This window comes from Pogona vitticeps, chromosome 4, assembly GCF_051106095.1.
Source record: "Pogona vitticeps strain Pit_001003342236 chromosome 4, PviZW2.1, whole genome shotgun sequence".
Lineage (NCBI taxonomy): Eukaryota > Metazoa > Chordata > Lepidosauria > Squamata > Agamidae > Pogona > Pogona vitticeps.
In genome coordinates this window covers 70,594,384-70,622,070 of record NC_135786.1, presented here as the reverse complement: position 1 = coordinate 70,622,070, position 27,687 = coordinate 70,594,384, and the positions used below count along the sequence as shown (strand labels likewise).

Sequence of the window (27,687 nt, the reverse complement as noted above, 5' to 3'; positions counted from 1 at the left end):
CAAAGCAAAATATCATCATAACTAATGACTTCATCCTAATTACAAATTGCCATATCAGTCTGTATCTTCTGTTAAAAAGGCTGTTAACCTAGCATGTGAAACTGCAACACACTGAAATTGTTGTGATCATACTCCAAATTCTCTAAGTGCAAATAAAATAAAATTCTTTTTTTTAAAAAAGAAATGTTTTGTTGTTGCTCCTATCCTTCCAGAGGTTGGCCCTCGTCTTAGCTACTCCAGCTTTGGATGTTGCGGCAGTAAGCAAGGGTCTGTTGTGTTCAAACCAGTCTCTCAGAGTCTTCGACCAGTACGTTATTCCAATTCGTTTCCCATTTATTTTACCTTAAATGATTATTTTACCTGTAAGAATCTGTTCTTTTCATTTCCCATTATGTGGTTGAAGTAATATTATATAGAACTGTACAATGCCACTTTTACGCTTTTATTGTACATTATATTCTTCCTTGTAAGGAAGTTGATCCAGGCCATGTCTTTTCTGACTTCTGATGTGTGACTATGACTAGAAATTGTGCATAAACTGTGTGGAGAGAAAGATCTGTACTGAGGTGAATGGACTCCATTGTCACCCATTTTAATAAGGGGTCCAAAACAGAAAGAGTCAAAAACAACCCAAGATGGAGAATTCCACTAAGCAGAGATATCCCTGGGATAGGATTAAGTTCCAGAAAGCCAAATCCATCTTCATTAAATGAAAATTCCACCCCCTTCAAAGAAACCCAAGACAGTGAGGAATCGTGCATAAATTTCCAAAATTTAGGACTTCGCAAATATTTATATGAAAAACTTATACAATCTGAAGAGAAACCAGAGTATAATATTTGCAAAGTATGTAAAAAAAAAAGCATTATACAAAAAATTCCATCAGGCTAACAGCAGTTCTCTTGAATTCAGACAAGGGTTTTCCAAGGCCATCCTTAAGACCTGCTAGGTATTAAACCTGGGATTTTCTCCATTCAACACCTCTATAAACGTTACCCCTGAACCATAACACCCTGCCATGATTCATTTCCAGTAATTGGAGGAAGTACTACAAAGATTAAGAAATCCACTGTCCAAACCTTATATTTCAATGCAGCACAACACATTTTCCTACAAAGACTACCATCCTCAGAACAGCCTCTCAGACAGCTTATCTCAGCATGATAGCCAGAAGGTGGCAGTAGAAGGGAACGTTTGAGAAGAGGGTGAGGGTTTCTCACAGATGGAAGCCTTGGAAATTAATTAAAATTAACCTCCTCAGCAAGCACCTCTGTAGCCCATCAGTCCTGGTTCAGACTTTATTTTAATTCAGTTGGTGTGCAGTTCAGTTTCTGTACCACATGCAGATATGTTTATGGTGTAAATTAACGCAATACTTTGGTGTGACAGTGTTGGAAAAGATGTGCTGTCCTTTACATACATCTGTTGCTGGCTTTTGCCCCTGTGGATGAGGGGGTATCTCCAAAATTTGGAGGTGAGCCCCCTCTCCCAATCCATAAGCTGGGCCGTCTTTGCCTCACTATTGTTGGGCATATGTTTGTATGTGTTTGTTGACTGAACAATCATTGTAAAGACACCAATGTTAGAAAATAGAAAAAACCAGGTTACGTAATTAGCAAAGCTTAATTACTGGATCTGTAAAAAATACAGTACTGTAGTACATTTTGGTCCCATGTTCAATGCTGAATATTAGACACTACCGATGCCTAAGTTAAAACTGGTTCTCCCATTAAGGAAACCGGCATTGTTAGAAGAGCCACCTTCTTCCAAGCCTGCCATGTTAAGTGCAACTAATTTAACACCACACCCCTTTGCCAAATGGTCAACAGACACACACAGGCCTTGGCTGTTACCACAGGATGTTGGGAAAATGGCAAGCACTGTAAGATGCAAGACTCTTTGAATATTGTTGGTCTACTGTCTCTCTCCCCTGACTCCCACCATGTAAGAGTTCCTGGCGGTGGAACCAGTATTGGGAGTTTCCCTACTGTGCCTTGTAAGAGAAGACTTAGCTTATGTGGTCTTGGGTCCCTTCATCCCATGACTGCTATAGCAGATGGATTTTGTAAGCCAACAACATGTGAGAGATCATGGGTTCCCTGCCTCTGCCTTAAAATCACCACATTACAACACCATGAAACTGATAGACTGAAATTCTGCAATGACTCTTACAAATTTTCTCAGCAAATACTGGAAATGGCTACTTTATTACTGACATGTTAGTTTGCTATTTTAGTTATTAGGGAGAAGAGTCTCAATTTATTGCTTTTCATAGAACTTTTACCTATTATGACCTATTAGTACCTCCTGACCTCTTATTTGATTGGTTGGTTAGTTGACTGAGTCATTGACTGATTGTCATCTAATCTTGGGTTACGTATATTTTCCCACTTTGGCTATTCATGCATCCAATAAAGTAATGTCTGGTGCACTAAAGGTTATGCCACTAGAAACATGGCCATCTTCAGGACACAAAGGACTTCATATTTTTCTGCAGTTGAGTAACACAACTACCCCCTGGAATCTGGGCTTAACGTTCTGAAATACAGATCAAATCCCTGGAGTGGTGGAATGTAGGGCCACGTGCTGGATCCTATGGTGCCTTCTTGTACTTTGAAGAGAGACCCTCCCTAGACAGGGCAGTTTTTCAGCCAATGAAAAAGGAATGCATGGCTCTCCATTTGTTGTTGAGTTACACCTCCCACCAGTCCACGCTATAGGCTACTCTGACTGGGCAGATGGAGACTGCAATTTGACATTACAGTATCTGGAGAGGTACACCTTCCCTATCTGATTGTGGGATGCCTAGAGGGCCTCTTAGCCACTCAGTTTACCCCCCACCGAACTTTCTCTTGCTTAGCTGAGTAAATTGGCCTGCATGTTATGGATATCTTTTGGAGGCCTAGGTAGAGCTAGGAAAACCTTTCACACTCCAGAGTCAATTAGGGCTCAGGGGCTTCCCACCCCCCCTCTTTCCCCCAGGTCAGCCAGGAGCAACAAAACTCAGCATTCCATCGCCTCTGGTTCACATGGAAACAAGTGGATCAACAGCAGTTGGCGGCAGAGAGGGCTTATAAAAAGGAAATGCTTTCTCTAGGCAACTGGCTGTAAATCACTTCCTTTGTGGCTATCTTATATGACTACAGTTGGGATCATCTTGAACCTGGTTGCCATGGTTTTACTAGGCAAGGATGAAAGCACCCTGAGGATTTGGCCCAGCATATATACTGTAAGCCCTGCCCTGTCTTGGGATATGCAAAGTAAGCACAGTACTTAAGGGCTTTAGGAGGATTTACAGAGGTATGTCTCAGGTCTCCTGTATGTACAGTGGAATGAGTTCAATTGCTATGAGATCCTGAACCCCAGCGTGTATAGGGCTAATGCTGTAATTTTAACAGAAGCTTTTCAGATGAATATCTTCTCTTAATCTAGTTGGGTCAGGACGGCTTAGAAGTGATAATGTCAGTATTATTTCAAACTTGCTAATTTAAAACTGACAGGAATTTTTCTTCTGGTGTCTGATGTGAACCAATATTTATCTATGCAGTTCTGGAAAAGAGAGGGCCCATTTGTGAGTCATCTCAAAATACTGTAGCTCTCTTCCTACACATGGCACCAATGCAATAAATTCTAGGTGAAAACCCACATACACACATACATACAGTACTATGTCTAAAGTGTCAGATATAGTACCATATACAGTATAGTAACTTTTGTATAGTGCTACTACACATAGTACAGTAACAAAAAAGAAGATGGCCTAAAACTCAACAAAGCCTGGCTCCCAGCATTGAAAAATATAGCCTGCAAAAGGTCAACAAATTCTACCCAGCCACAAGGACCAGTGATCACTGCACACAAAAGACCAGTGACAGATAATCTCTCCCCCTAATCACAACAATACACCCACAACAAAAAACACGCTGATCACCATAATCACCCAATCTCCTGAAAAGGACAAAAGCTGATCCAACAGCTATAAATACTCAACTATCCCATAAAAGTGCACCAGAGCACGGACAGAGTTCTGACTCCTGTCCTCTGAAGATGCCGGTCACAAAGACTGGCAAAATGTTAGAAAGCCTTCAGAACACGGCCAAACAGCCCGAAAAACCTACAACAACCATTGGATCCTGGCTGTGAAAGCCTTGAAGGATACATTACACATAGTAACTTTCCCCCAGTGTTTCCAGTTTGAATAACAATTCCCAGAATCCCCCATGGGCCTGCAAAATAGTAACTTTTCCCCCACATATAAATCTGGGAGTTGTAATCCTAAAAAGTAAACTGTTCTAAGCTGTGCTTTGTTCTCCTCAAGGATGTGGAGAAGATGGACTTTAGCCTCAAATACTGTCATGCTTACAGGACCAGTAAAAAGAAGGAGGGACAAATTCCAACACAAGAATCCAAAACCATGTTATTCCGGATTTAAGAGAGCTCAGAAGCGGCTTTCTGTTCACACTGGAAAGCTGTCTGTGACCGTTCTGGACTATTGGATAGCCAATCCAGCATGACAGATGAAGGAAATAAATGCTGCAGGAAATAAAGGGACTGTTAAAAACAATTCTTCTTAAGGCAACCTTAGGTCGTCGGAAGAAAATAAGGCTATAAAATTTACTGGGAAAAAAAAGAAGGAAAAGAGAAGTACAGTATACTACAACAAAGGACTGGCTTGTTTTAGAAGACAATGAAATATTTTGGGAAGGAAACACCTTCAAGATGGCACGGTATTACAAGAGACTTGTCCAAAGCGCTACTCAATGATTAAAGTGAAAGTTCAGCAAAGTATTAAGGAAATCCTCTACAAGACGGCAGCAGATTATTGGAAGGAAACACCTTCAAAGCTGCACAGGGCTTTTAAAAGGAGATTCCTGCAAGAGAGATCACTTACACTAGATTAAGATGGCTTTGTTCTGAATCCTGGTCTTGGTTGCCAACCTCTCCGGCTGAAGCTTCAGAATTCTCTTTTCGTCACCATTTATTCTCTCCTTCTGGTTTTTGAAAGGAGGTTGCAGCTTTATAGACCTATTTGCCAAAGTTGCTGGTGCACTTAAAGACCAGAATAGCCTGCAACATGAAGCATCTTCCCTCCCCTGGAAGAAAAACAGTGGTCGTGGCTGTGATCTGTACCGTGGCAGTGATTTCCATTTGTGTAGCTCTCGCCATCTCTCTGGTGGTCAAGAAGAGGTCCTCACACCAAGGTATTAAACCAAGCAGAATAGGGCTAGTTGGAGTCAGGACCTGTGGGTGGGTTTGCAACGAGTGTTATCACAGCAGGATAGGAATTAATGTTCCATGTATTGGTTCACTCTGTTCCAGTGATAGGAGTGGACCCTTTCTGTTGGCACCATCCACGACACAGAGCCAATTATGTGAAATGAAGCAATGCAAGCAAATGCATGGTTAAATCTTTACCCATCATGAAGTTTGCCAAAGATTGGCTTTATCACTATTGGTCTCTTCCTGGTCCCAACAAGTACAAATTTCTAGTTTGTAGCTTTTTTTTTTTAAACTGGCAGAACTTAGGATGACCGTTCACTCTGTTTCCAGTCTCTTTTGAAAACCACTTTTATCTTTAACTTTGTCATTTGTTATTTTAGGGAAAATAGCATTAGGATTGATAAAAGAATGGCAGAAATTGGAAAAATTTTGCTCTATAGTCTGAAAATTCTGAAACAAATTTTAAAAGAGGCAAGGAAACTATTCATTATACCCCCTTTCCCTTTTTTGGGAAAGCTTAGTTGCAATAGACACTTGTCCAGCAGGCCGAGGCCAAGAGGCAGTCCCGAAACCAGCAAAATCAGGGAGCTGGACAGTGGACAGATTGGATTTGTCTTTAGTGTGGAAGGGATTGTCCCTCTCGAATTGGCCTTCTCAGCCATACTAGACGCTCTTCCAAGTCCTCCATACAGAGCACGTTACCATAGTCTCTCGAGACTGAAGGATGCCTAAACTAGTTGCAATAGTTACATCTGACTTACCCTTACTTTTTAAAAAAGTAATTTTTTGCAGATAACCCTGTTACTTGTAACCTGCTGCTACTGCGCTCTGCTACATAGCATGAAACTACATTAATAAATTACGTGGGAAATGGTTCCAGAATTGAGACAATCAGATCCATATTATTTTCTATTGACCACATAAGGTACAAGTCAATACGAATCAGTCTGGAGTTTCCCCCTGCAATCCTTTTTCCCCCTCTCTCTCCACCACTGGGGTTTCTATCTTTTTGTAGTGAATGAGTTTGCAACAGTTCGGGTGATGTGATCACTTGAGCCAAAGTGGAAGATTTGTAGTCAGTCTGAAGCCATTCTGCCTGGCTACAGCAACAGTGAAAGAGGCAGAACGCCAGAGAAACTGGCAGCCATTTGAATCCTTGGTGCCTGGAGCTGCTTTCTTTCCCCTTCTCTTCTCTTCTCTTGCTCTTCTCGTGCCTGAGCACTTAGGAAAACAAAGAACAAGGATTCAGGAGAAAGAGAGGAGGGTGGCCATAGAAGAACTGTGAGGACAGTTAAAGTAAATTTACTTGGAGAAATGCAACCTCACAGGTGCAACTTCACAGCTGATCCATTCATTTTTCCCACTGTATTGTCGCACCCATAGTGAGTTGTTCTTATTTTGTGATTTATTTATTTTTACTGCTGGTTCTCCCATTAAGGGAGAACCACCATTGCCTCCGACGGATTTTTGGTATCACCTGGCAGGACAGAGTTCCAAACAGAGTAGTCCTACAATGAGCTGGAATTTTCAGCATGCATACATTACTGAAACAGCGACGTCTGCGCTGGCTTGGGCACGTTGTGAGAATGGCTGATGGTCGGATTCCAAAGGATCTCCTATATGGAGAATTAGTGCAGGGAAATCGCCCCAGAGGAAGACCACAGCTGCGATACAAGGATATCTGCAAGCGGGATCTGAAGGCCTTAGGAATAGACCTCAACAGATGGGAAACTCTGACATCTGATCGTTCAGCCTGGAGGCAGGCGGTACATCACGGCCGCTCCCAATTTGAAGAGACCCTTGTCCAGCAGGCCGAGGCAAAGAGGAAGTCACAAAGGAAGCAAAACCAGGGAGCTGGACAGGGGACAGATTGGATTTGTCTTCAGTGTGGAAGAGATTGTAACTCTCGAATTGGCCTCCTCAGCCACACTAGACGCTGTTCCACGTCCTCCATACAGAGCACGCTACCATAGTCTTTCGAGACTGAAGGATGCCTACAGAATATTTTATTTTGATCCTCTTATGCCGTAGTGTATAGAGTGATGGATTAGAACTCATGGGATCTGGGTCTGAATCCTCACTCAGACCTGTAAACTCTCTAGGGTGTGTGGAACTGGTAAAATCACCCCTTAGATATCTAATTTACCTTGAAAGTCCTGTTAGGATCACTAAACTTTGCTTCCAGTTTGACAGCACATCACACACACACACACACACATGCTCTGTGGGTATGCTCTGAATACTATTATTAATTATTGTAATTTGTTTTGATTTTATCTTATATTTTGCTCAGATAATTTTATGTTCGAAAACAACTAATAAATGCATTTATCTATCTATCTATCTATCTATCTATCTATCTATCTATCTATCTATCTATCTATCTATCTATCTATCTATCTATCTATCTATCTATCTATCTATCTATCTATCTATCTATCTATCTATCTATCTATCTATCTATTTATTTATTTATTTATTTGGATTTTTACCCCACCCCTCTAGACAATGTCCACTTTAAGACAACTTTTTATAGCTCTCCTGTTTCAAATAAATCCTCAAGCAGACTTATGGAATAAAAAACAAAAATAAATGCTTTTTCCTACTTACATATTACAGGATTTGTGAAGTTGGTGTCACAGGCAGATTACTGATTCCATGAAGTGAGTAATTTGATCAGTCCAGAAAGCACCTATATGGCAGAAAGATAGTGAAATTCACTGTTTATGCTCAGTTCACCAGCCTTTTTGAAACAAGCATAATAAAAGTTATGCAAACTGTAAGTTCCTACAACTTAAACAAAAAAAAAAAAATCAAAAACATTGTAGCACCTTAAAGACCAACTGTGACATTTCAATGGCTGTAGTCCTGTTGCTTTCTATAGTAAGTTGCACTAGAATACTGTAGGCCCATTGAATCTGTGGGGATTTCATGAGTCAACTCCTCCATGAATTCCATTGATTCAAATGGACAGACAAATATCTATCTATCTATCTATCTATCTATCTATCTATCTATCTATCTATCTATCTATCTATCTATCTATCTATCTATCTATCTATCTATCTATCTATCTATTTATTTATTTATTTATTTATTTATTTGGATTTTTACCCCACCCCTCTAGACAATGTCCACTTTAAGACAACTTTTTATAGCTCTCCTGTTTCAAATAAATCCTCAAGCAGACTTATGGAATAAAAAACAAAAATAAATGCTTTTTCCTACTTACATATTACAGGATTTGTGAAGTTGGTGTCACAGGCAGATTACTGATTCCATGAAGTGAGTAATTTGATCAGTCCAGAAAGCACCTATATGGCAGAAAGATAGTGAAATTCACTGCTTATGCTCAGTTCACCAGCCTTTTTGAAACAAGCATAATAAAAGTTATGCAAACTGTAAGTTCCTACAACTTAAACAAAAAAAAAATCAAAAACATTGTAGCACCTTAAAGACCAACTGTGACATTTCAATGGCTGTAGTCCTGTTGCTTTCTATAGTAAGTTGCACTAGAATACTGTAGGCCCATTGAATCTGTGGGGATTTCATGAGTCAACTCCTCCATGAATTCCATTGATTCAAATGGACAGACAAATATCTATCTATCTATCTATCTATCTATCTATCTATCTATCTATCTATCTATCTATCTATCTATCTATCTATCTATCTATCTATCTATCTATCTATCTATCTATCTATCTATCTATCTATCTATCTATCCGTCTATCTATCTATCTATCCGTCTATCCATCCATCCATCCATCCATCCATCCATCCATCCATCCATCCATCCATCCATCCATCCATCCATCCATCCATCCATCCATCCATCCATCCATCTCTATGCCTGCCTGCCTTTTTCACCTAGCTACTATTTTTTGGCTGGCTACCCAAACATATATTTTGCTGGACATAATTTTGTTGAGGCGATGATACAGCCATGCTGTTTGTGGAATTCTGGGAACATTCCCTTCTCTGCACAAATTAGCTAATGAGCTAAGAATTGAATACAAATCCTCTTGAGCTGCATATGATTAATTGTTAACAAAGCTCTTATGAACTCTGGATTTATGCACAGGTTAAGCAAGCTATAGTTTAGAACAGAGATCAGCCAAGCATGGCCTTGAGGGCCATATGTGGCACCCTAAGGCCAGGTCTGCAACTGTTAGCCCTCCAAATTCCACCACTTAAAGAATGACTCAGGGATATTGCTGCTCATGGAAGCATCTGGTAGTTGCAGTTCGTCTTTTCAACAGGTCATATTCTTCTGCACTCCATTTAACAGCAAAAGCAAAACAGTTTTTCAAAACTAGAACTGGATTTCCAGCCACTTCTGGGTTTGCTCTTTTGTTTGTTTAATTTTGGTGGCATGGGCAGCTCCCATAAGATTTGTGGGGGTGAGAGGGCATTCCTATGAAAACTGCCCTCACCTGGTTCAGGACCTCAGATGAGTCACAGTCTGGGTCATGTTATTGGATCTCTTGCATTTGAATAACCTAAAGACCCCAGCATATTTTTCTGTGACCCTTGCTCAGTGCAGGTTGGGAATACCTATTGATAAAGGTATCTTTATTTCCAACACAAAATGTCTTATTTTAAGAGGAAATGTGGATACTCTCCGTATTGAAATGAGTGGAATATATTAAGCTCCTGCAACACTGTTGGAATATATGCAGGAACATGACCCAAATACTATAGATGCCACAGGAAATTGTAATATTTTTCTTCTTTTAATTTTGTTTAATTACTGTTTTCATTTAACTTTTACCATGAATAGTCTATATTTATTTCTGCACAATTTCGTCTTTGCATCTTGATCTATTAGAAGCAGCACCCCGGCCAGCCTTTTATACAGGTGGAGATATGCTGGATTATCTGATGAATCTGAGAAGAATAGACAGAAAAGATGGCTTATTGGTCACCTGGCACCATGCTGCAAATAAGAAGAGTGAAATGGAAGCAGCTTTGAAAAGTAAGTTGTGTTCTGTTTCTTTTCACTTGTGTCATATGTGGCTAAAAATATCAGAATAAGAAAGAAAATTGGTGTTGATGCTTTGAAAGTTACATGCGTCGTGAGCTCTCTCTCTATATATATATATATATAGAGAGAGAGAGACTTCAGGATGCATGTAACTTTCAAAGCATCAATGCTAATTTTGGGGAAAAAAATCAATACTATAAACACACATACACATGCCTATTGCGACCCCCCCCCCCCAAAAAAGCTAGACTTCTGAACAACTACATTTTCTTTTGCATAATTTATTATTGTACTAGCCCAGATCCTCTGATTTACTGGAAGGGCCTCTTTGTGTCTCTGTGGAACACAAGAGGAGAAGGTGATAGGTGCTTTCTTCAGCCACCTTGGGTATCTACAGCTGATGATGCAACCAAAATGGCTGCTGGGAATAGTACAGCCATGCAAGCCAATCAAGCAACGCTGGCTGGCTATGCTGGTGGAAGATTCTTTGGACGACATTTTCCTTGTCAGACTGCCTCATTTTCCCAGCCATAGTTAGGACAGGACAACTGAAACTTTGAACCAGGGTGCCAGAATTGAGAAGGAACAAAAATGTCTTGCCAGAAGAGCACGAACCTGCCTGCCTCAGACACATAGGATCTCCAGCTGCTCCTGGGAACATGAAACAAGTCAGCTCAAAGCCAAACAAACACAGCTGTCATATGCTTCGCCCAAGATGTTCCTCCCCATTTGTCCTTTCTCTCACATGACCCAGGCTTGACCAATAGAACAACGAAACTCCATGCCTAGACATTTTTAGTTACAACTGTATTGTTTTCATGTCGCTCTGGAAGCCCCAACACCCATCTTCAGTGCTGGGGCAAACGTCGTGGAGCTTTGCCCTTGCTGGCTGAAGTCCAACAGTAAATCGCAGGATGTTACTTTTTAAAGAGGATTGATTTCTGCTACTCACTACTCTGAATACATAGCAGATTGATACTGTTACTGTTACTCCTTTTTTGCAACCGTTGCTAACATGTTGCTTGTTGCAGCCATTAATCGGAAACTATATGAAAATGCCTGACAGTTCTCTCAAGTGTCTGATTTCTGTTTACTGTACATTGAAAATATGATGGCATACATATTACAAAGAAAAGTTTCCCTTGGCATTTTCTTCCCAGAGGCCTTGAAATGCAGTCCCACACACATTTGGAGATGTCATGGCATTCGCAGTCCAGCATGTCAAGAAAGTGCCAGATTGGCTGGAATTCGGTAGACAGCCATTTCTTGTGAGGATTAATTTAGAGAACAAACTGAAGTATCACAACACAATGTCTGCCACAGAACACAACCCACCCAGCATATTCCTGCTCCAACAGAACAAGCATCTGGAATTAAAAATTACAACCATGTCAGGAGGGGGGGTCATGTTAGCTAGAAGAAATACAAGAGGGGTTGCTAGATGAAGCCTTCAAAATTAAAGGCATTATATCTCTGAACACCAGATACTTCGAACAACCAAGGTTACTGATCTTCCTAATGTTCTGCTAAGCTAATGTTTGCCAGTCATAGAGACTGATAATGCAGTATGCATTAGCCAAAGATCTTAACCTCTCTCTCTCTCTCTTACACACCCGGTGTCTCTTGTGTTCCTTCTTGTTCTCTCCTGTGCTCCCTCATACACGTGCTCTCACTTTCTCGTGTGCTCTCTGTCTTCGTCTTCCTCTCTCATGCATTCTTTTTCTCACACACACAAACATTCTCTCTCACACACTCTGTCCATCCCATTCTATCCAGCCCTATGGCACTTGCCCAAGAGGGTCTTAGGACATGTTGCTGGCAGAGCAGGAGGACGAAATAGGCGTTTCTGTTGCACATGTGGGGTGGAAGGAACACATAGTCCAGTATGTGCATTGACATTTCTTTCCCACCTCTTCCACATCATGACTTCTTTTCCTTCTTAACTCCCATTGCCATACAATGCTTCCTCCATAAGAAAGGTAGAGGGATGTAGCAGTGCAAAATATGACCCTCATTCCTCTTCGGACAATGCTCAGGCTACTCTCTCACTACCTGTTAGCAAGCAGTCTAGGTTCTTGTTCCACTGAAAAGTCATAAATTACAGCCATGGCTATTACTCACAGAAGAGTAGCTTCATTCCAGCTTGTTGCTGGAGAGTGGAACTCATTTTAAAAGCAAGTTACTTCCCTGCTGTAGTTCTGGGGTCACGATGCATGTTTCACCCAACTGACTGATTTCCATTCCAAGACATTGAATCCCCTGACAAACAGGTGCCTAAGTAATTAGACTTTAAAGTTTACTGTTCACACAAAGCAAATTAAATGAAAGATGACAGAAGTTCATTGAGTTGCCCAGTCTTGGGGCCACCAGCTGAAATCTTGGGGAATTGTGCTCACCCAGGTCTCCAGGCAGAGAGAGACAAATTTCAGAGTGAGCAATACTGGGAGAGAAGAATCTCTCTGTGTCTGCTTCTCTGTCTCTCTCAGTCTGGCTGTGGTGGCTTTTCAGACTGAACAATCATCTCCTCGTAGTCAACGAGCACTAGGCTCATCCCAAATAGGTTTCTAATGTGTTTTGCTCATGAGCTAGAGGAGGAAATCGACTGCCACGTGTGTGCACACATCATCTTGCAATGCTTACTCAAAGAGTTGCCTCCTGTAATTTCACAGGGCCTGTCCCTTGGTCCCTAGTTTAGAAATCACAAGCAATAAGGTACGACTAACCTGCTAATACTATCCTTAATCATTTGAGAGAGAGAGAGAGAGAGAGAGATGGAAAAATTGCTAGGGGGAATGTGAGGATGACAATTGAAATATGATGTCTGATTCCCCTCCCCCCTGTAAAATAATGTGAATGAAACAAAATAATTTAATTATCAAAGCCTTATCTGGAAGCACCTGTAGACCTACTGAGGGGGATAAGAACTCATTAATAAGTCTTAATTGACAGGAAAACATCTGCAGTTTATTTAACAGTTTTTCCATTTGAGGAGCAAGTCACTTAATACACAGAAACAACTATAAAAAGCTAATTCCAGATTTCAAATAAAGATGTTAAATACATGTTTCCTCTCATAAATCAAAAAGTGGATGAGCTACCATGATTGTGAAGTTCTGCTAAACTTTAACATATTAACTACATCATTCCCTACAGTTAATCAAGGCACCGAAATCTGTAACGATAAGGAAAAAGGATGGCTCACACTGCAGTGATAAGAAATGAGTGATTGATTCTTGTTGCTCGAGATAAGTTAGCTCTGTCAACATGGAGCACCACATTTCATACAGTATTCTGTCTGAAGGGGCTTATCGCCTTCTGATAATGAAACGAGAGGAATGGACAGAAAGCTCAAGGCTGATGTAGAACTCTTCCACTTACATATCAGCTTCAGGCGGCCTTCCTGGGCACATCTTACATCAGGCACTTTATCAGAGAAATCAGACCTTTCACTGGAGGGCACTTGGAACCCCTCCGGCTGAAGAAGAACAGGGAGATTTCCACTGAGACATTACTAACCAGGAGGGTTACTGTCTTGCGTCCTGCTGCAAGCAGGAAATTGCAGATGTAGGAAAACTATAGTCCAGGGAACTGAAAATCAAATTGTACTGGTTTTAGTAAAATGTGAATATTTGGGTTATTTTTCTAGCAGAGCCATCTTTTGTTCTGCAAACAAGATCTTTCTTTCTTTCTTTCTTTCTTTCTTTCTTTCTTTCTTTCTTTCTTTCTTTCTTTCTTTCTTTCTTTCTTTCTTTCTTTCTTTCTTTCTTTCTTTCTTTCTTTCTTTCTTTCTGACAACAATTCATATAAAGTGTTGCCAAGCCTTGGGCTCTCACATGTTATTAGAGTTAACTTTTCATGATCCCTGACCATAAGCCAGCTAGCTGGACAATGGGAGTTAAAGTCCAGCCACATCTGAGAATCCCAAGTTGGGAACTGTTGAAAAATAAACCGCTGGACAAACAAAGGAGAAATCGCCATGAATAATAAGGCCTTCAAAAAGCTGACATCACTGGATCAAAGTAGAAATGGTACAGTTGAAGACGTGACCTAGACACACCAGAGAGATTAGCTGGACTGTGTGTTACAGCAGAAGCAACAGGGCATTTGGTAATTTAAAACAGTATCCCGAAAATCGTCTGTATCCTACACATGCAGTTCCTCGTTTCCTGTTGCATACACAAAGGGGAACACAGACACCCATCCCCTTGTGCAAGTGGGAGGCCCTGTTCTTTCAATGGGATGATCTCGGGCTTGTGCAACTGCAAGCTAGTGATCACCCAAGTAAGAGCTGAACATTCTACAGAACCACTAGGGTCTGCACTTATAAAGAGGAATTTATGTTAACGTATCTCTTATGGCATATGTTGAGGTTCTCATGGCTTATCTGCTGATGAATTTTGGTCCACAAAGACTTATACCAATTTAAATGCATTCGTTGTTAAAGAGCTTCATCAGATTTTTTTCCTCTTGGCCAAATAGTAATTTTTCTACTAAATTAGTCCTGACTTACTATTACAATCCATCCGCTATAAAATGATTTATTTCACACTGTAACTAGCTGAATAGTGCAGAGAATTTAGAATTTATACTTCCTTTACATGGAAGATTGAGCTGGTGAGAGTCTGGATTGGGTGATGTATACCTCTCCAATTCTATTATCCCAAACTAGAGTGGAAGAGTGAATGCACAGAATACAGCATTAAAAAGCCATGGGGAATGAGACATTTTGTTTCAGTTAATTGTTTCTAGAATAAGGAGATACCCAAGTCCAGTTTCCCTAGAAGTCATAATTTTTGTCTGAAACATCTCAGTAGTGACCTTACATGCAGTGGAGTAGTTTAGTGACTGTGCAACTAATGATGAATAGACTCCTGAAGACACCCAATGCAACATTTTATTCTTCCCAAACATTTTATTCCATTTATTAGTATCAAACATGAACATGGGTTGGGCCCTGACGTTTGTTATCAAGTTCTGCTGTTCAGTTTATTAAGTCTGGGTTCAGTTTAAGACCCCTTTCTAACAGAAATAGGCCAACTGTGGTACTGTTATGGGAGAGAGATGACCTTGCACTACGCCTCTGCCCTTCCCTGTTTCAAATGCTTGTCAGAGAATTCCTAAGAAACACCAATACTTGTGGCTTGCATTACTAGTTCTAGACTCTTAACTATTTTTGTAAATCATTGAGTGGGAACGTGCCATTAGATATTCCCTTTGCCTCCCCAAAAATGCCTGCTTCTTCTGTATAATTCATGATTGTTCTAATTTTTAAAAAAGAGATTTAAAAGCAACAAACACCCTTAAAATATATAGCATTTTGAAAGTTGAATGCATCTAGAAATGGCCCTTTAAAGTGTGTTCCAGTCTGAACCCTGAAATATAATTCTGGGCAAAGTCTGCCAGTATCATGCTGTGATCTACACCAGCTTCCCTCAATCTGTTATAACTGAGCTGTGCCAGACAACAATTCCCATCATCCAGCATGGCTGGGAATAGTGAGACTTGCAGTCTGGCGCATGTGGAGGGTAATGCCAGATTGGAGAAGGTTATCATTCCAACTCCATGTGGGGTTCCGAATTCTGAATGAACGTTCTGTGTGAAAACAGGTGATGTCATGGCCCTGGAATCTGATGTCACAATTGAAGGATATAACACACCCAATGAAACTGACAAGCCCATCATGGCCCACCCCCCTGACATCTACAGCGACAACACTCTTCAGGAATGGTTGGAGGCAGTGCTTAGATCCTCCAACAAAGGTATGTTGCCTGGAAGAACAGAGTCCCATGGAAGTGAATGGAGTAGGGAATTATAAGCTTCTGAGCCTACCCCCCCCCCCATTGACTTTATCCAAAAGATGCATTATTGACAGCAGGAGCTGGGAAATTGAGAGCTTCCCTCTGTTTTACACCATTTCTTGGATATTCATTGTCTACACTTTTGGGACTTAATCTGGGGTGCCAGCAGTACCCGTCCTGTGCAGAAGAACCTCAGGTTTTTATCATTTGCTGTATGCACATAGTCAGCCAAGCTGGTGTTTGGTTTAACTATTGGGTCGTCTTTGCATATCCAGAATTCACTGCAATCTTTTACAGTGGGAAAAAGATATCCATGGGATACATGTTCCAAGCCCACCTCACAGATGCTGGGAAATACAGATTATAGTGAGCACTTTTAATAGAGAATACCATATATAGCATGGTCTCTGGCTCCCTCTAGTGACCAGTTCTGGTACTTTCATTTTTAGAAATACAGTACATGTTTCTAGAATTTTTCTTTTAATATTTTTAATATTTTCAAATTATGGATAAACAAATCAGTGGACCATTCCCACTGACTATCCCATTTTACTTGGTTGCCACCCTTAAAACATGTACACTTTGTGCATATATATCTGCAGCCTAGATATTGTATTCCTTGTATTTGAGGTAGTGGATTATAATCCATGGAAGCTGAAAATGAAATGAACCTTTCATCTTATAGGTGCTACCACCACTTTGGGTTTTGTATTGTTTTTATTAAAAAATTGCAGAATTCATATGTTAATTTTTTTTTCTCCAAACAGCTATCAAGCTGGATTTCAAAAACATCAAGACAGTGGGTCCCTCCCTAGACATCTTAATAAAAATCTCCTCCCGGCTGAATATTGATAGGCCTGTGTGGTTAAATGCAGACATTCTGAATGGTCCAAATATACCTTTTAACATCGCAGTCAATGCAAGCCTGTGAGTAAAATCAACTTAGTAAATATTTATGTCAAGTTGCACTTTGTATTTCTTATTTCTTAAGAAGATGAAACATAAGAAGCTGACTTAACATGGGCACAAACCATTGGACCCAAAACCATCCGAAAGTCTCAAAGAGGTTGGAAACATTTAATCAAGGTGTTGAATACCCTTACAATGTGCATGTAAGTCCCGATGATTCACTGGCTCTCTTCTATTTGAGACTCACACTAGGATTTAGGCCTTGGTATCCAGGGTTTCAGACAGGATCCTTTCCTCATCTTTTGGTAGGTACACCACGACTTGAGCCTGGGACGTCTGCCACTGAGTTTTGAATCTGCCACTGAGTTTTGATCCCTACCCTCTGTCCCTACACATTATGACAAATATTAGAAAAATGATTTACATGATCATTGTGGCCTTTGACCAAGTCAATGAACTAATTGTTTTGTTTAGTAATCAAATAAGGAGGTGTCTCTGAGTCCTTCTCTATAATAAAATTATATGGAAGAACGGATTTTGACCAGTTACTAGAATGAATGATCAAAAAAGATTTTCAATAGATCAATGAGGTTAATGCCAAAGGGCAGTTCCTCTGGCCGACAGGTAGATCGGCCATACCGAGCAGTCATCATGCTGTTGAAGGCTGATGAACAGAGTCGGCTGTGGCCAGGCACAGGAGCAGGAAATATGAGCAATCTGTCTGCCACAAATGAAGTAAAGGGTTTGTCAAAAGATGCTGTGTATCTACAGACAAACCATTAACAGGTCCTGTCATGCACTACATACCTGAAACAGTGCTTAACCTAGTGTGAAATCTACATTAGGATTCTTCCAGATGGAACATTTATTCCACCCATGCCCTTTTCCGCCTGTTGATGCTAAAAGAGCACAAAGGTTACTGAGATTTGTGTCCAAACATCTGTTTAAAAATCCAATCCTCTTCTCTTAAAGATGTCTCAGAAGAAATAATTAAGATATCTATTTCCTTCTTGAAACATCTCTGATGGTACTTTTTGGGTGCTGATTGAAAGTTTCCATCATGCTGTGGACCCAAGGGCTAATGGGAAGTATTAAAATCTGTCCCAGGTTTTTTAAAATGTGGTTAAAAGAAACCAGGCTTTCAGAAATAACAAAAAAGGGCTGGAAAGTAATTCTATGAAGCGCAATAAGGGGAACATCATATGGATGATGGGGGAAATACTGATAAAATCAGTTCAAAATGCAGTGCTTTAAGGAGAACAAAAGCTTTATTTGGAAGAGCCTTTATTAATGAACTTTAGAGATTTCCCGCATACAAAATAAGCCCTGCATGGGCTCAGGAGGTGGTACCAGGGGTAACATATATTGCAATGTGCATTCACTGGCATCATTGCACTAAAATACATAGCAAAACACATCACCCAGACATGGAGAAATTGCTCAATATAGTTTGGAAAGCTGATAACTTTCCACCCATCAGCCATAGAGGCTGCCACCTTTCTGTATATTTTCTGTGTATGTAGTATAAATTCTCCTTGGAGCAGATCCATGTTAGACTAAAACATGGCCAGTATTTTCTGTGTGACAGGGCTCCAAATCATCCTTGTTTCTCTATTCTTCCGCTAGCACAGGGTTTCACTGAGCCAGTTTTGCAGTGACTGAGAACACACCATCCATGATAAATGCCAAGTGTCTACTTGATTGTGTCAGATGGCCAAGCTGGCTTGTGCCTGGAGACCTGCTATTAATCACAGGGCAGCCAAGCAGGATTTCCTTCTCTTCATCCTGCAAAAGACAGCCCAAATTTCCAACTGTGTATTTGTAGGCTACTAGGCTCATACATTGTACTGGCACAACACAGCAGTTCACAGAAAACGCAAGAAGACATAAGAAGAAAAAGCCTTTGAGATACAGGCTATATTGGAGAGCAGGTGGGAAGCCTATAGGGGACCAGAGTGGATCTCCATCAGATGCTAAAGCAGATTGTCTCTGAAGACAGGCAAAGAATCCTGTTGATTCCACCCAAGGGAATGGTCTGTCTCTCTTGATCTTTATGCAGTTGTAGCTAAATGGCTGTGGGGGCATTGTTTTTCTTTTTTGTTTGTTTGTTTCCTAGATTCCTCTCACTTATCCAAGAGAAGTTCCCAAATTGCACCATCTCCTCAGGCTGGACAAATCTGTATTTGCCTTTCTTGCCCAACAACACCTACACACAGACAATGGTTGAGGAAATGCATGGCCTTGTGGGAAATCTGCCTCAGCGAATCACCTTCCCTGTAAGAGCTGTCATGGCAAGGCCAGCATGGCCTCATTTGAGTTGGCTTTTGAGTCGGTCCAAAAGGTATGACATGAACGGCAGATACTCTTTACCTCCCTCTTTTTTAGCTTGTTTGGAAGGAAGAATGATGAGAGCACAATTCAGAATTATTGATTCCGAGTACATAAAGACACTAAGAATTAGAAAACCATACGCAGTATGTTTGACTTTTCAAAAAGCTTGGTCACATTACAATGCATCTACAGACTTCCACTCATAAAAAACATTTCAAACATTTGGAGACAGCTGTTTTCAGTTTAAAGCAACAACAACCCAACAATGCCACAGCAAAGGAGTTTCCAGCTCGCACACAGAAAAGGATGAGGCAGAGGACATGGGCACTCTTTCCGTTTCCCAACATTTTCTCAGTCAGCCCTGGAAGACATCCAAGGATGTCTGCCATAGAAAACAAAACCACGAAGAAATTAGTTGCAGATCTTCTCCGTAATGTATATACCTTCACGATGCATTTGCTCGTTAAATATGCTGGTCTCAACAGCCTGCAAGAATTCTGGCTAATCTCCAAATGTCTTCTCTTCCTAGGTATAGCTTGACCTTGTGGCAAGGAGAGGCTGATCCAGTGACAGTAGAAGATCTCTTGTTTATCCGAAAAAATAGCCAACCTGAGCAAATCTTTTATGACCTTTATGATCCTGTTTTGTCTCAATTCAAGGACATGGCATGTGAGTATTGGAGTTTTGTTTTTGTTTTTAAATTGCAGAGTATTTTATTTTTTTAAATGGAGAGTATCTGTGCACTGAGATAAAGAAATGGCAAAATGGGAGCACACAATGTTGGCATATTATATGATACGAAAGGAGGACAAGAATCCCATTCTCGCCTCTTCTGAGCAAGCAGCACAGGAGGCCTGTGAACAGGTCCTCATTCACTTTCTTATAGTAACTCCAGTTCAGGTCACCAGATAGGAACGCATCCCAAAAGATGGTGCTGCCGTCTGTTTCCTGAAGTGATAAATAAATGATTAAAATGAGCAGACCGGGAAACAAAATATTTTGGGGGCTTGCATGGGTTGTATTTGCAAGACTGCAGTCTGGTCTGTACTTAGGGTTGTACACTTGGCGGTAAAGCATATGTACAAAAGCCAACAAGAACACTAGAAACTGAGCAAACCTTTAAATAGTGATGGCAGGAGCCGGGAAAACAGGTATCAAACTTTGGATTGTTTTGAAAAGGGAGGTGCACAACAAAATTCCAAATTAAATTACGCAATGCTGGTAAATGTTTACCTCTCGAAAGCTCGTATGATCATACATTTTGAAAATGAACTTTGCACCTGGAACAACTTGGATCAGGTGCTGGAAATGTTTCATTTGCACTAATTGAAAGCTTCCTGCCACTCTGCTTTGGGTTCCAAAACTCCTTCAGGCTCCCTTCTGTTTTGGTGAAGCCTTCAGGAGCCTTGGGACAATGGATGGAAGCCTTTGAATATCAAAAGTCATGGCTGTGTTAGCGGTGGTGATGGTCTTGAGTCTGGTGGTGGCAATCCAGCCATGATGTCTTACTTTAAAAGGCCCACCACCATCCCGAGGCTCTCAAAGGGAATCTTAGTACAAAAAAAATGATGGGATAGGAAGCTTTTAATTAGTGTACAGTATATTAAATATAATGGCACCAATCTGAGTTATGCCAGGCACAAAGTTATACAACTCAATTTTACCTGGTGTTTAATCATTTCAGTCTCCATTAGTCTAGGTATACAAAGTTCTAGCTGGAGGCACTACATAATGTGTTCTCATTCAGAGACTCTCAAATCTGTTGGAACATACTGTATCACTATAGCACTGTGCGAAAACCTATGGGATCCTGACTGATATCAGAAAGAGGGATTAGAATTTGAATTCAAAAGATTTCGTAAGGACCAGAGAGATAAGTGGTCTCAAATAAAGTGTCAGTCTCCAACTTGCCCCTCCTTAATTTTACTTTTTTCTTATCTCAACAAAAAGTGCTACATGGCAAATATCTCTGCAACACTTTGCTTCAGTGGATACACACACACACAAACACACACGAACACAAACACATGTATTGCAAGCACAAACTTTTAAAAAGTATACTTGTATATTCCTTTTTTAAAAAAAAAATGTGATATAATCAAACTATATGCTACAATTTGTACACCCCAAGTTCTTTTCATCAACACCAGAACAGGAGTTGCTTGAAGAAATAAAGAGTTCAAATGTGTCTTCGAAGCCAAATGAGAACCAAGCCCCGGATAAATGTATTGGCTGAGGTATGACACCTCAAAAGATACAGGCTCCCAATATAGCGTCTCTAAAACTCTAAACCAAGGTCATGCAAGGGCCTTATCCTCCTCCAAGGGAACAGCAGCTCCTGCCTCTCCAGCTCTCCAGCTTTTTCTAACTCAAATCCAGAATCACAGCCCCTTCCTAGGATTTCTACACCCTGACCTAGACAGTCCATAGGGGTTACATCTCCACTGATTTAATCAGAGGCGCTACGGTGTCTGTGGACTACTGCTTCAGTTAAGAGATACAGCACACAGTTTTAAAAAGAACTAATCTTTCTCTATTTCTACAGTGAATTCTTCAAGAAATATTTTCACCAACTTGACCACAATGGATTCTTTATAGAGGAATGTGAAAGCTGCACTGACGTTGGTCACACATTGGACATGCCATAAATTCATGAATTAGTCAGACCAGATCTTCTTTGGCCACGACTGCTACCAAAAGAGTTTAAAAGAAAAAACTCAACAAAATGAACAACAGCAATAGAATCAAACTCATTAGGAGGCTTTAGAAGTTAGTGTTAAGAAAATAAGGCTGACGCATCACTAGGAGAGTTGTAAAGTCGTCCTGACGTTCAGGTGACTACTGTGGTCAAGAGCACCTTCACCCAGAAGACAGATCATGCCATTGATATTTTTGTGTGTGTGTGTGTGTGTGTGTGTGTGTGTGTGTGTGTGTGTGTGTGGTGTGTGTGTGTGTGTGTGTGTGTGTTGCTTCAATTCTCTGGCTGAAGCCCTCTTGCGCAGCTCTGCCTGTACAGTGGGAGTGATTGCATGCGAGCACAGGTCACACACAATGTGACAAAGTCATGTGTGTGCCAAAATCACAAAAGGAAGTCTAATCAGTGGCAATCAGTTCCATAGGCCAACTCCAGCCAACAGGATTTTCACCTGGGCAGTTTATCAACCTTCGGACAGTAGATGTCAATGTTAGACCTAACCAGTATAACTACTCGTGAAATATGTGGGCTACTACAGTAATATTAGGAGGGCCACAAGCTGTCCACCTCTTTTAAAAGATTGGTTTCATTATTTTTGTCATGTTTTGGTATTTTAAGGCTTCTAAAGATAATTGAAAGTTTTACATTGACAGACACTGCAAGGTCACTCAGAACAAAACTGCTTTTTAAAATGTTTATTATTAATGTTTATTATTATAATTATTATTTTATTTTCCTTTAAAAATAAACTATAGCAACAAATAATAGAAAATTAATGGATTAGATTTTTTTAAAAAAAATACAGGTTTTATAGTCATAGAGAAAGATCTGTGTAATATGTGTTTTGAAAGATATTTGAGTTTGATCAAATTATGTTTCAAGAAAAGAAAAATCAAACAAGTTAGGGAGAAGAATACAGAGAATAGCAAGAAATCTGCAGTTATTTTGTGCTGAAAATCCTATGCAAAGCACTGACACTTCCTTTGTGGATAATGTCATTATACAGTTTAATCACCAAGTAGTTAGAAGAGTTTAAAATTACTATTTGAAGACAACACTGCTCTTATCTTGCTTCCCGACTGACGTGTTTTATAAGCCTTCCATGACACCATCCATTGACTGCTACAAGTAATGCTCAGCTTCTATATATTCCAATATTCCAGCTCCATGGATCACCTATTTGCTATCTTTCTTCTGGACCATTCACAGGATCATGAGAATTCATGGCTGGAAAGAATCCAAAGGGTCATCAAGTCCAACCCTTTGCTAAACCAGGAGACCCATAGCTTTATAGTATTAGTAACTAGATTTCTTAAGAATTAAGTCTGAGCTACTCTGAACTTGACTTCAGTTTCCATATTGGCATAGTGAAAATGCAGAAGCACAATATTTTGTAGAGCAAAGACATATTACAAGCAAACTGTAATTAGCTGGCAGAGGCCCATGGACATCAGCCTCTGTGAAGCCAGGATTCACTTTTAACCTTATTCTTCATTGTGTTCCATCAGTGCCTCCAAGCCCTATAATCACCCAAAGACATAATGAATATTCACTATTTTTTTCTACACATTGAGACAGCCCGCTTAAAAAGTGGTTCACAAATAGAAGATTTTTCACTCTTTTATAGGAATGAAAGCTCAGTGTCTTATTTTGGCATTAGTAACATTAGCGGGTGGAAAGTATTTTGTAGAACAAGCATGCTTCGCATAAAACAGTTTTAAGATGACAACGACTACAAAACAATTGTTTTTGTGCAAAATGTATTTTAGTGCAAAATGCTTCTATGCAAAAATGTTTTGCAAAATTGTACCAAAAACCCACAAAAGCTCCTGTAATAAAATTTTTTGAAAAGTTCTATTTTCACCTGTAAGATTAAAACATGGGTGTGAAGGAGAGAACATCAGTGTGCCATCCTCCACGAGACAGACCTCTGAGGAGAACCACGGCTGTGTAGAGGGAGTGTTAGTGGAGACAGAGCAGGAAGAGTGGAAAGGGTCATTGGAAGTCTGTTTGGCTGATGAAAAGGGGGAGGAGCTAGACTTGATCATGTGGGAGGAGGATATAAAAGAGAGGGAAGGCCCGCAAAGTTTTAGAATTCTAATGGGCGGTGAAAAACCAGAAAGGAGAGACCAAGAAGTACAGACTGAGAAAAGTTTAGGACAGGAGGATTTGGGAGGCTTGATGAAAGAATTCCCGAACCTCCGGACTGGCGGAGGCTTTCTGCCGGACCCACCAGGCTCCCACTCGGGGAGGGAGGACCTAGAGCCACTGGAATGGACCGTGGCTGTCTATCCATGCAATCAGCGTCGGGGGAAGGAGGGTGATTTGTCCCAGTCTCTCTTTACTCCAACAACCGCGCGAAGGGGACTGGGCGAGACACCCCTGCTGTGGGACAATTTGTGCGGTGCGGAGCACTCCATTGAGGCCCATGACCGATCGGGAGCGATTTGGACCAGCCCCCACGTAAGGAGCGACCTGAGGACACCTGAGGTAAAGGTTCAAAGTTACAAAGTTCTGCCTGAGTTAAGCATGTTAGACCCATTTGAGACTGTTGAACGGGATATGTTTAAGAATAAATTGGACAATGTTAAAGTCAGAGATCAGCCTCCGACTCTCCTTCCCGCGCAATCTTTGGGGCCGCCCGTGGCAGAAGATGAACCCAATCACAATGGTGTGTGTGTGTTTAAACTTCTAATAACTTCACATGCATAACCACTGTTTGCTAAGGGTTGGTTGATCTGTCTGTTCACCAGAGCATCTGAGATGATAACCCCCGTGATATTCTACCAATGTGAAAGCTACATGACAGCTGGGGTCCAGGCTACCTTAGGGACTTCCACCTCCCATAACGTCCTGCCTGGGTGCTAAGGGCATAGTTGCTGGGGTAAAGATAAAGGGGCTTATCACCACAGGCCACTCATCAGCTCCAGACTTATGGGTGTGCAAAGGGCACCCTCTTCAATTCTATCCCTCCCCCCAAAAAAAACCCCCTCCTGCCAAAGAAATGAGTTTTTCAGGGTGGGGTGGGGGAGAGAAGAACTGCATTCAGGAGCAGCAAAGGTCTCTTAAATTGGATGGTGGGAGGCCTGCAATGTTTAACAAAAGCATACATGGACTTCTACCCAGTCCTAGTCTCATCATTGCATTTTTGGGGGCCCCCAGACAACCCTGGGGGGGAAGAAAACCTTTTCTTGGTCAGGCACGCATTTGATTCTTCAGAATCATGGAGGGCTATCTTTGTTACCTATTTAATCTTACTATGTTTCATGATGTTATGGTATTTCACTACTGATTGTCGTTGCTATTAGCTGCTCCGAGTGATATGAATGTAAGTTTTTTCCAGGTGTTTGTCTGTCTATCCTTCTATCAAAACATACACAAATAGTAAATTATCAGAACCTGTGGATGCCTTTGAAGCTGGGGATAGGCAAACTCTACAGCTTGGCAGCAGGGGCAATAGGAAGGGATGATGGGATTTGCAGTCCTGCAGCATCTGAAAAATGAACGCTCCCTGTTTAGCCCTTCAGAAGAGGAACAGGAAGCCAGTGGCCCTGAAGTTCTCACCAGTCCCTTTCATGCCAGCGGGAGGATAAAACAATAGTGTGACTGAGATTTGTAATATTTAGAGAGCCAGAGGTGCTCCAACCTTGCTCTAGAGCAGGAGAAGGTAAAGCAGATGAGAAAACACACACTGAGACACACACTGTAGGTATGTCACTTTCCCCAGAGTGCACTTCTCCCCAACAAATACACTCTCATGATATTTTTTCTACTTAAATTTGCTTTTATTGCCATTTATTTCAATAAACCTCCACAGCTCTGAGAACTAATATCTTGAATTGACACAATTGTGTACAAAAGCAGGAGAGAAAAGACCCACTGAGCAACATGGGATCAGGTACTCGGTACACGATCATCTAATCATCAAGAGAGAGAGAGAGAAAGAGAGATTTTCATCCATAATACCAGAAGGTCAAGTTTGAATGATGTTTACATGGGAGGAACAGTTCCTCTGTGGCAAAATAATCTGATCTCCCTCAGGCTCCGATTGAGCAGGAAAGAACAGATAACTTCCAACATGCAAGGAAGACTTAAAAAAGATAACATTCACAAATAATGTTTAAAATTTATTCTTACATGTGATACAACTGAGCACCTTCCTGCGTTTGTGTAGTGTAAAATATTATTCTGAAGTAAAAGCTTTTACTCAAAACCCAGAAGTATCCCTCACCAATTCCACTATTGTTCAGTAGATTCTGCCAACAAAGGGCATTTCTTCCACAGAGGTTCATTCTGAATTCTTGTGAATCTTAATTCCCTTGGTTAAAATGTACTTTAAAAACAGGTTCAACTACCACCCATATCTATATAAAAAGTAATTATTTTGTACAATTTTTAAGATACAGGGTTTTTTTAATGCAGAAATTTACCCCTGTTCTAATACTTAGTGTGCTGGACAAGGTACGTAAACAAAAGTGACCAGAAAAGTATATACTTTCACGTTTTCCTTTACATCAGGTTCTCCTGTCAATCAAATGAACACAAGACTTCAATAGAAGCCAACACAGAGGTGATTATCAACTTGCAAGATTAAAGGAGAATTTTCACATATTGCTTCTTGAAAGAGTGTACAAACACACACACAAAATACACACACACACACACACACACACACTACAATCATGAAAGTTTTGATCATTAAATTCTCCTGCATAGAAATTCTTCTTCCAATCATAAACGAATCAAAACGGCTTTTCTCCATAAGTGTGGACGAGGTAGCGTATCCATTTGAACAAGTCTGTTTTCCCACCCCCAATTTCTTTCTTATATACACAGAGAAAGATTTACAGTCATGATCATCGTGAGACTCTGTGATATCATCTTTATTCTTCAATGCAGGCATCATCTTTGTTCTTCTGGAGAAACTGTTCACAAGCTTGAAAGGTGGAATGGAAACTTGAGGACAAGCCAGCAATGTTAGTTGTGATGTACGTCAACACACCTGAAGTGGCTTGATGATAATAGGCCACCTGGGAACAAAAACAGCTGATCAGTGGACACACAGCTTTTCCTAACTTGATGTTGTGGTCCAGGACATCTGGAGGATATGAGGTTGGAGACGCTTGAATCAGTGCCTGAAAAAGGCTCAAACTTGCTGATGTTGAACTAAGAGAATCAGTATCAACTGCATTACCACTGTATTGTACATCTTCTCCCTGCACTCATTTCTTTCTAAATTCTAACTTGCACATAATATTCATTTGTTCACAGGCAGGCAAGGCAGCTAACTTAGCAGTGCTACTTAGTTAAAATACAACAAATGACTGAATAGTTTATTTTTACCACCTTGGAGATTCAGCATCATGTGGATTAAGCACTGGTGCTTAAGCACCAGAACATCTTAAACTACCTTTGTATATAACATGCACCCTAGAAAGAACTCCCAAACCCAGTTCAAATATGAGAAACACTAGAATTATAATAGCAATTAATTACTGTACTTTTTAAAATTGGCTTCCCAAATGTGATGTTACCAGTGGCACATGATTTCCATAACTGCAAGGACTATAAAAGTCACAGTTGAAACTGAAAAGACTGTGGCTACTATGGATTAACAGACCTTAATGCTTTTTTTTCCCACATGACAATATACATGAGTACATTCAGGATTTTATTCTAGGAATAAAAGTGACCAGAAAAATGTCCATGGTATTTCATTTTTGAAGGCTATAGGCTGTAAAGGGCCC

General features: G+C 40.6%; 2 protein-coding genes across 5 annotated transcripts in view; one reads left to right on the top strand and one right to left on the bottom strand.

Moving 5' to 3' along the window:
* Positions 1-212: 212 nt before the first annotated feature.
* Positions 213-26,404, top strand: FAM151A (family with sequence similarity 151 member A). The gene is made up of 6 exons (XM_072997658.2): positions 213-307; positions 10,052-10,198; positions 15,814-15,966; positions 16,773-16,932; positions 19,031-19,255; positions 19,775-26,404. Exons 2-6 carry the CDS (start codon positions 10,090-10,092, stop codon positions 19,968-19,970), a joined length of 843 nt encoding a protein of 280 aa, XP_072853759.2. The 5' UTR covers positions 213-307; positions 10,052-10,089; the 3' UTR covers positions 19,971-26,404.
* The window catches only part of ACOT11 (acyl-CoA thioesterase 11), a 128,819-nt gene continuing 126,835 nt past the window's right edge, over positions 25,704-27,687 (bottom strand). For all 4 annotated transcript variants that reach the window (XM_078392899.1, XM_078392900.1, XM_078392902.1 and 1 more), the window contains one exon: positions 25,704-26,970. In XM_078392899.1, coding sequence (XP_078249025.1) covers positions 26,824-26,970 — 147 coding nt within the window. In that variant the 3' untranslated portion in view covers positions 25,704-26,823. The remainder of the gene's footprint in view (positions 26,971-27,687) is intronic.

Coding starts and splice junctions, on each gene's coding strand:
- FAM151A (XM_072997658.2), top strand. CDS start 10,090: ATGCTGGATTATCTGATGAATCTGAGAAGAATAGACAGAAAAGATGGC. Junction 10,199..15,813: donor AATGGAAGCAGCTTTGAAAA/GTAAGTTGTGTT, acceptor GTGTGAAAACAG/GTGATGTCATGGCCCTGGAA. Junction 19,256..19,774: donor CTTTTGAGTCGGTCCAAAAG/GTATGACATGAA, acceptor TTCTCTTCCTAG/GTATAGCTTGACCTTGTGGC.